Source organism: Octopus bimaculoides, chromosome 13 (assembly GCF_001194135.2).
Source record: "Octopus bimaculoides isolate UCB-OBI-ISO-001 chromosome 13, ASM119413v2, whole genome shotgun sequence".
Taxonomy (NCBI): Eukaryota; Metazoa; Mollusca; class Cephalopoda; order Octopoda; family Octopodidae; genus Octopus; species Octopus bimaculoides.
In genome coordinates this window covers 19,827,570-19,837,817 of record NC_068993.1, presented here as the reverse complement: position 1 = coordinate 19,837,817, position 10,248 = coordinate 19,827,570, and the positions used below count along the sequence as shown (strand labels likewise).

The 10,248-nt window shown below is 38.2% G+C and overlaps 1 protein-coding gene across 1 annotated transcript in view; it reads left to right on the top strand.

Moving 5' to 3' along the window:
• LOC106880316 (sushi domain-containing protein 2) overlaps positions 1-10,248 on the top strand; it is a 25,307-nt gene that overhangs the window by 11,090 nt on the left and 3,969 nt on the right. Inside the window, exons 3-5 of the mRNA XM_014930196.2 lie at positions 3,013-3,085; positions 3,974-4,213; positions 5,505-5,696. Coding sequence (XP_014785682.2) covers positions 3,013-3,085; positions 3,974-4,213; positions 5,505-5,696 — 505 coding nt within the window. The remainder of the gene's footprint in view (positions 1-3,012; positions 3,086-3,973; positions 4,214-5,504; positions 5,697-10,248) is intronic.

Sequence of the window (10,248 nt, the reverse complement as noted above, 5' to 3'; positions counted from 1 at the left end):
ATATATAGTTCAAATTTACACAAAAATATGAATGACGAAGACAAGTGTAGGAACAAAAAGCAGATATATAAGTTTAACGCTCGGGAAAAATGAAAAAGTCTTTTACGTTTCGAGCCTACACTCTTCGACAGAAAGGAATAAGAGGAAATAATGGAGTGAACAGGAAAAACAATAAGAATAAAATAACGGAGAGAGAAAACCTGTGTAGAGTTCACCGGTCCAACATGGCGGGATGACAAAAAAAGTTGAACGAAAGGGAGATAATAATGGTGATCCCTACGAACTAAAGTGCGCGTGCGTTTGTGTTTGTCAGTGTGTATGTGTGAGTGGGGGCGAGTGAGTCTAACGTGTGTATATATGTGTGTGTAAGGTGTGTGTGTGTGGGTGTATAAGGTGTATGTGTGTGTAAATTGTGTGTGCGTTGTGTTTACCAGTTGATGTATGCTTTTACCAAGTAGTGTGTGCACATGTGTATGTGTGTGTGTGTCTGTGACCAAATAGTGTACATGTGTATAGTGTATGTTTGTGGGTGAAAGCTAACTTTGTCTATGCGTGTGTTTATGCATGTTGTATGTGTATGTGTATATTGTCTGTGTTCAGGTATTATGTGGTTGTGTGGGTGAGGGAGTGTGCATGATGGTGTGTGGTGTGTGTAATGAGTTAAACAGTATGTGTAGCTGCTCGTATAATGATATATGTGGTGTCGCTATTGAACATTGTGTGTGAGTGCGTGGATAATGTTGTATGGTATGGATGCTGAGAAGCGGGCGGTTTTAGTGTGTGTGGAGTGGAAAGGTGTTGTGGGTATGTGTCTGTAATGATCTGTGAAGTGAGTGATGAGTTGAATAGCATGTATCTGTTTTATAGTGGTGTGTGTGTAGTTAGGGTACTGAGGGAGGCGGTATGCAAAATGTGTAGGTGGATGGTGGCAGTTGAATGTGGGAAGTGTGTGGGAATCCGTGTGGGGTTGGTGTCAGATGAAGAGAGGAGATGAGTTGATATATATATATATATATATATATATATATATACGAGGTAGAGTGAAAAGGTTTCCGGAAGTGTTATGTTTAATAAAAACTGACACATTAACCTAAGTTTTAACATCATCTCCTTCAAAATAGTTACCTTGTGCAGCAATACACCGGTCCCAGCTTTCCTGCCCACTTTTGAAATCCGGCCTAGAAGTCATTTTCGGTAAGCGGGTCGAGAACCTTCTGCGATTCGCTCTGGATCTCGACAGCAGTGTTAAAACGGTGACTTTTGAGCTGCATTTTCATCTTGGGGGAGAGATGAAAGCCTGCAGGTGTTAAATCTGGTGAATAGGGTGAGTGCGGAAGCAATGCCATGTTGTTTTTGGCGAGAAGCTCAAGAGAGCAAGGGGCATTATCGTTCTGTAGGATCCACTTCGCGCTCTACAGATCCGGTCGCGTTTGCCAAATGTCCTCCTACAAACGCTTCAAAGCTATCGTTTGATCGGGCACCTAGCGTGAATGCTAGCAATGGAGTGGACTTTTCTAGAAGTCCCTAATGACCAGCTGTGATATTAAAGCATGTTTAATCTCCCGGTTAAGCAAAGCACCTACCCTCCTGGTGGGCTTTCTCATAGTTTCTATCTACCAATTTTCACTCCCAAGGCTGTGCAGAGGGATCGAAACTGAAGAGGTTTGCCTTCGCAACAAATTTGCGAAGGGAAACTTCTTTACCATTCAACCGTACCTGTGTCCGTGGCGGTTGGTCTTAATCTCACCTCTGACACAATGCTGTGGCTAACTGGATAGTACAAGTGTGAACCTGATGAAGATGGTCGTAAGTGGATAAACATGTATGTGTACACGTGGTTGCACGTATGCGACGGGGTACTGACAACTTCCTGGCTTTTACAGGGCTAAGAAAACTGAAAAACCACTACAATAAGTGTGTGGATTTGAAAGGGGAATGTGTTAAATAAGATTAATTAACTGATCCTCCTGTGTTTTTCTTTACCCAAAGCTAAGAACTTTTCACCACCTCTTCGTACATGCATGTATGTATTAGTGTGTATGTATGTGTGTGTGTTGCATGTATGTACATACGCTCATGCACAGTCACAAACGCACAGATATATTACTACAAACTTTGCATTACATCAGTATATGAGGGTTTTAACGTGGTATGTCCATGGGTTTAAAGACATCTGTAGTAATTTCCACAGATAGTACTGCTGTTTATCTCCAGTTTAATTTCATTAGGTAAATGAAAGATTAATTTCCTTCTGTATGAGACACCAGGAAATTATGGATGACATTTTCAGATGTCACAGCTTACCCGGCATGTATGTTAACTGAAGCTTGTAAATATTAATGCTTTTCTGAATTAGGCGAATGAATACTGCATGAGGATTTGAGCTAAGAAAATCTTTAAACTGACAATCGAGTACATTATCTCCCTCAACAATTTTCTTTTAATTCCAGGCACATGCGTAAGCAAGCGGGGTATTAAAAATGCGTATAGGCATGCATGCATGTTGTTGAATGTAGGTCATCCTCAAATTAGCAGATCCGCAATGGCCGTTGTGTAGTTTTGCATGTCAAACACTGTATTGTCCAATGTAATCTTTTTAAAAAACTGTAGCGTGTGATCTGTAATGGATGAATTGACTATTATGTCTAGCAACTTGAGCGAATCGTAGAGTCCCTACTCGCGTTGGTTAAAATGGAGATGAATGTTTGATTATGTGATAGCTTTTTTTAGAAGTGCCCGTTTGTGGTTGCTAATGTAAGACACAGTCTCTCCATTTGCAGATGCTCCTCAGTTTTTAAAACTTAAAATTCTTCCACAAAATAGACAACGTCGCTGAGCTGTAATAGAAGGCTTTTATTTTTAATTACTTCGTATGAAAATATATGAATGAGAATGTATGCATGTGTCTGCAGAAGATAAAGACATGCTTAGGCTTTGCTATAAATAACGGAGTGAATTACTACAGATCTTTTTTTTTTTTCACTAAATATTGTGATATTTTGTATTCTTCAGAATAAAGTTAATGGGTTGCTGGGATCCTGGAATGATAAACCCACAGATGATCAACCACAAAATATTACTTACTGTAAGTTGTAACGCTTGTTTAAAGTTTGTCTATCTTCTTATTATATTTTATCCATTGATATGCATTGAAAAGTAGAAAAAAAACACGAACATTGAATGTGGAGGACATGTGAAGGCTGAGATGCAATGAAGGGAGAATGTTTCGCTGGAAAGATTATGTTAATGGCAGTGTGAATACTGAGATGCAATGAGATGAGCATGCTCACTCTCTGTATGTATATATGTATGTATGTATGTATGTATGTATGCATGTATGTGTGTGTGTGTGTGTGTGTGTGTGTGTGTGTGTGTGTGTTGTGTACAACCGATGATCTCCCATACAGTTTCCGTCTATCCAATTCCGCTCATAAGGTGTTGGTCATTGCGAGTATACGGAAGAAAAGTATTTCTCCAAAGTGCCTTGCAATAATGCTTTATCGTCTAATATATACAGTACAATCCAACATGTGTCCTCTTGAAACACATCTGGTTATTTCAGTTCTCTAAAGTCATATGTAAATATGCTGTATTTATGTGAGGTATGCATAAGAGGTGAAAAATACTGGAAAATATTTTTGTAGAGCAATTACATATCAAAACGGGAGAAGGAAAAAAAAAAAAAAGGAAAACTTTTGGTATTATTAACTCCTCATTACACGTGTTTCATTTGCTGATAGGAGTTATAAAACTGTACCCGTTGGAGATAAGTTACTTGTTTCTCCTACATGTACAATTTTGTAACTCCTATAAGGAAATGAAACACGTCTAATGGTGAATAAATGATACCAAACTTTTTTCGTTATAATGACTGACCCCATTTGATCGATGGACCGTATGTCTACAAGTATGTTTCTTCGTAGCATTTCTCCTGTCATTTCTCATAATTTTGTTTGTTATTGTTCTTCACCAGGGGCCGTTCTGGACAGAACCAACAGCTTGTTTAGACATTTCAGGACACGTGACACATCATTTGTAGGAGGTAGTTTGGCTAATGTAACCTATCCAACTGACGCAGAAGCTATATGTGGTCATGAACGTTTTAGTGAATTTTGCAAATACGATTATGCTGTTACGGGAGATAGAAATACGGCACATAACAGTAAGAATATTGCCCGGTTATACGAATACCTTACAAAAAGCCAGAAAACACGTACGTATATTTTAGTTGTTATTATCGAGTTTAAGTTTGTTTGATATAGTTTCGGGGTCAATAAAATAATTATCAATAGTTGTAATCGATTAACTCCTTCCCACATAATGTCATGTCTTGTGCTTCTGTTAAAAAAATCATCATCATCATCATTGTCGTCATCGTCGTTGTTATTGTTGTTGCTATAGCGGTGAGCTGACAGAATCGTTAGCGCGCTGGACAAAGTGCTTAGGAACATTTCGTATGTTTCTATGTTCTGTGTTCAAACGCTGCTGAGATCGACTTTACTGTTCACTCTTTCGAGGTCGATAAAATAAGTGCCAGGTGAACACTGGGGCCGATATAATCAACCCCTACCCCGAAATTGCTGGCCTTGTGCCAAAATTCGAAATTAAAGGCGGCGAGCGGGCAGAATCGTTAGCACGCAGGGCAAAATGCCTAGCGGCATTTCGTCTGTCATCCCCTTCTCAGTTCAAATACGCCGAGGTCGACTTTTCCTTTCATCCACTGAAGTGGAGGTAATCGACTTACTCCTCCTTCGAAATTGCTGGCCTTCTGCCAAAATTTGAAATCATCATCATCATCATCATCATCATCATCATCATCATCATCATCATCATTATTATTATTATTATTATTATTATTATTATTATTATTAAGGCGGCAAGTTGGTAGAATTGTTAGCACGTCGAGAGAAATGCTTAGCGGCATGTCGTCCGTTTTCACGTTCTGAGTTCAAATACTGCCGGGATCGACTTTGCTTTCATCCTTTCGGGGTCGATAAATTAAGTACCAGTTGAACACTAGGGTCTATGTAATCGACTCATCTCCTCCCCCAAAATTACTGCCCTTGTAGCAAAATTTGAAACCATTTTTATTATTATTTTCATTAAGGCGGCGAACTGGCAGAATCGTTAACACGCCGAGTGAAATGCTTAGCGGTATTTCGTCCGTCTTCACGTTCTGAGTTCAAATGCCGCCTGGGTTGCCTTTGCCTCTCATTCGTTCGGAGTCGATGTATTACGAACCAGTTACGTCGATGTTTAGTGGGCCCTCACTGTTGGAAATATTCTAGTCAGGCCTTCAAGTCTCACGAAATACGTCTTCATGCCGATCTCTGAAAGCCTGATCTCATAAATGCTACCTTGATTAAGCCATAAAAAACCTAGTTAATCAATGTGTAATAAACAATTGACTTTTGCTATTGCGTTTGTTATTTCGCAGTATATTGATGATGGTTTTTTTTTAAATCACTGTTTTTATTTTGATTATTATTACTTATAACTCACAGGAAATTCATGTGGCCATCTTGATGTAGACAATGCCCTTATCGACAATTTCAACTACACTGTAGGGAGTAAGGTGATGATAACAGGATGCAAGAAGTCTTATTTTTTTAAAGGTCATGATACGTATAAATGTGAAATAAAATCTGAAAATTCTCTTCCGGAATGGAATCCAGGAGTTGACGCTAAATGTCTTCGTAAGTACATTCACTGTTTTCATTCGACCTCTTACTTCATCAATTAATTATTTTGTTTAATTATTTACTCTGTTATCTTTAGTTTTTTTTCTTCTTACGGCGAGGAGGTAAAAAAGGGCAAGTGTCCGAGATAATTAGCCAGTGAGAAACAGTAATATTTACAAATAAAATAATAATAATTAGACGAAACAAAAACGGAAAGGAAAGAAGAAAATGAAAATGGAAAAGTAAGCTACGAAATTCTTATATTCTCTCGATTCTCTGCAATTCAGCCCGTCTCATGGTTCTAGCAGAATAAATGGAGGAGATGTAACCCTGGAAGATTGTGAGAGAGATATGCTGGAACAGCCACTCTGACACAAGGGGCTCGCACTTGCGGACAGCGCCATCTCCGCCCCAGTAGTGGTGAGCAGGGATATGGATTTGGGGTCGAGAACACCGGAGGTTTCTACTGCCAGAAGCTCGACCATAAACCTGTCAGAGAGCGACCGATACTTTGACAGTTTGCTTCTTTTCTTATCCTTACTAGCAGTAAAGCCTGGGCTGGTAGCTGAACACATCAAGTTGCCGCTGGAAAAAAGTGTCACAGCAGGCCCTTCCAAAATACGATCTCAGAACCTTTTTTAATATCGTATTTCACCCAGAAAAGCTGTTACATGTTGATGTCGTTGGTTAGCCCCAGGTTAATCTTGATCAATCAGCCTTATGGTTGAAAGCATTCCAACCGTGTCTACAACGTCGTTTTTCAGACGTACTGTATCTAGCTATGCCTTTGATGTATTATTCTATTTTAAAGATAGTAGTGTGTATTTGAATAGGATTTGGCAGCTGTTCCTGGCAGATTCTTCTACGACATAGAGGCTTCTTCATTGCGAAGAGTTGTAAATATGTTTTAAATAAGGTACACATTCGATCACAACTGCCATCTAAAAGAGAATGATGTTACTGCAGAAGAAACAAAAACAAAAACAAAAAAAAAAGGAAAAGAAAAAGGAAAAATACAGCCATCCTACTGTATTCCAAATGAAATCATCTCCAGGAAATTCAACAAACTGAAATTGTATGTCCACAGATGCGCGACTTTTTCTCAAGCTACAAAAACTGCCTCTGTAATTCTGAACTTTCCAGTGGCCCACTCTCATAAAAAATGTCCTATAAATCATATCCGATATATCCAGTTTCACTCTTCTTTCCATCCTTTTTGCCTTTTTACTCTTAAATCCCGTTCTTAATAGTTCATCCAGTATTTCTTCGGCAAGACTGAAACCTGATTGAATTCACCCTGCACCTTCTCTTTCCGTATGAGCATTGACCGGTAAATGGTCACGCTAAATATCAACGGCATCGATATCATTAGTCCGGGAGGGCCTGCAAAATTTATAAGAACAGTCACTCTTATTTTCAGGAACTTAATTAAAAAGATAAGGTGCAACGTCACAAGATACTTGGTATTCCGTACTCTCAAAGTACATTTTTTACGTCTCTTAGTCGCCAAACTTGTTCAAATGATTATGCCACTGTTATCAGCTTATATAGATCCATAATGGCTAACATGTTTCATTGATACTCGCCCTCTTCTGCAATATCATATTATTCGATATATTGTTAGAGATGTTTACGAGCATACAGTGAAGCCGACTATCCACGGTGCACACGGAGTCAGAAAAATGAATAGGGTCTATTTCTTTCACATTCCCTCCTCTGCCGACTTCTATGCAATGATTTCATCTTTTTTCTATTGATATACACAAATTTAATCGAATGAATCGATCCCAGGAGTTCTTTTTTTTTGTCTAAGTTTGTCTAATTCTTTTTTTGTCTATCGTTCCATTTTGCTGAACCGCTAGATATGTAAACACACTAACACTTACTGCTAAGTGGTGGGACAAACACACACACGCATGCACACATCCACATCCCGGAAATATCTGCGATTCATACAGTAAAACGTATCATATTAGGTAGTGTTTCATATCAGGGACTGTTGAGATGTCACACGCACACGAGCGAGCGGAATATTGGCCCGAATCCGACGTACTGTATCGCATGACTGCTTATAGACTTATGCCAAACTGAAATTTGCCAACCATTTACATTTCTTGGAATTGGACATCCGTATTTTGTAAGATTCCTGATTATTGACCACGTTTATCAAGTAATATCATTACGGAATCTGTTACTCCAAAGTTGATGAAGACAATGAAATGTACCACATGTGAGGTGTTTGCATGGTTGTCATGGTAATGAATTTCCCTGAAATCAATAGGAATTTTTTGATGAAAATGACTTGTCTATATGAGATTTATCTAAGAAAGTGAATTACACGCACAGTGATATGGTCGAAAATAAGATTCTCCTGAGAAAATGTATCGATTGAAAGTAGCAGACAAATATGCTTCTAGAATGAAGTGCTAATAGCGAGAGATGTTTCCTGAGTTTCAGAAAGCTGCTAATACTCATGGCAGCAGAAGACTTTGTTGCAGGAGAAATCTAAAAGTATCACTCTAGTTTTGACAGCCGGCCTTTTCGAGATCATAGACAAAAATCTTTTGAAATCATGATCTAAATATTTTTATGATGCTGTAGTTAAACCAGAGTTGGCAACCAGTTATAATTGAGTTCAGGAGTAAAAGCAGCTAGCTCTCTAATGTCAAGGCATTAGTACATCTTCGGATTGAAGACTACAGATATAAAGCTGACTATTTAACCAGCTAAGTCACAGAATTGTTATCGTCTCTCGGAAGTTTAAAGACCTCATTTATCTGGTCACTTAGTTGTTTAGTGATCTCACTGCGATCTACATAAGATCAAGGGCGATAACTACAGTTCTAGCCAGTATTATCTTTGACCAAATTATGACTTAACGAAAACAGTACTAACGGAAGCAATTTTTAGGTGAGGATGTGACATTGTGGATATGATTCACTTTCTACGAAGGTTCTTTGAAAAAGAGAGAAACAAGAAAATCCTATGAGTAATGTTTGATCTGACGTAATCTTTGATTCTCCTTCTAGGAATAAATTTTGGCTTTTTCCAGATGGACCAGATAAAAGACTTAGATTCAGCTGACATGATTATAACAATTATCCACTTTGCTTATATCTAGGAAACGAAACGATGCAGGCACATATTACCGCACCTATTTTAGAGTTTTTCTTGTCCGAATTGTTCCCTGCTGGCGACTGAATTAAATAAATTTATGATCACGTGAACGTTATGCAGTTATGTCGTAACAGTTCTGGAAACACGATTTACAATTACGTTGCAGGAAAGCTGAAATCAACGGTAGAACTGTAGGAGCATCCTCAATAAACACTAGAGTGATGGTTAATGAGTTATTGCTTTTCGATGAAAGTACATTTGTAGCACACACATTAGCCATTGCTTAGTAAATCATTAATCCCGTTGTCTCCACTGCCAAAATTACACCGCAGAGCTTACAGAAATGTTAATACAGTTACATGTTAATGCGAGAAACTAATACTAGTGTTCGTCTTCACATCTCACTATTCTCATGCGAGTTATTCCCATACCACTCTTCCAGATGAATTAGTAGGATATCTAGAAAATGATAATTGTGAGATTTACATGCCGACTGTAAAGTCAACAGGGTAGCACTTACACCATGTACGGCACAGTCATGTTGTGTTGAGTACGGTCAAGGTTTGTGTCTACTGAGCGACTGTACTCTCACCGTCACATAAACTTTTATGTCTACAGAGCAATTTTACTTTCACTATCACAGTATTGAGCAGATACTTAAACACTAAACGAGACATATACAGTTCTTGGAAAATTTTATCTTTGATTTGTGTATATAATTTGTGTATATGATTTGCTTCGTGAACTTTACTCATGTATGAATGTTATGAATAACCTTCTTCGTGCAGTGTAAACTTAATAATATCGAAAAACCTTCTTTCGGAGCACAAATAAAATAAATCAATTACGTAGTACGGAAGAAAAAATGCCAAATATCAGGCAAATCCTGTATGAAGAAATATTAGATGCTGTAACGTATGATGGACAAGATTTTGATCCGTTCAAATAACTGACTGAAAGAGAAATATAGGTGTATGAGGATAAGCATAAATCTTGGAACTTATTCCCACTAAGCTGTGACTTATGGAGATAACTGTTTCACCAGGTTGCTAAGTCTGAGGAAAAAAGACTCCAAAATATTGATAGGAAGTGGATTATCACAGCATTGGGAGATGCTTCAGCACGAGTGTGAACAATCCATGCATGCAATTAATGAAACATCCTGAAAAGGAAGTCCAGAGATGGCTTATTATTAATGTACATGTCGCTATGATGGTAACGATATTGAAAGGTTATTGCACCAATGGCAGTTCTCGCTTTACTAAACCATGTTATAGCCATGCACACAGCATTCGTGCTTCTCAGTCACTGACACGTAAACCAAAATCGATTGAAGAAAGAGTATCACCACCGCCATCATCATCATCATCATCATCATCTGAGTATAATTTTCATGTGTGTATGTATCTGTCTAAGATTTATATATATATATATATATATATATATATAT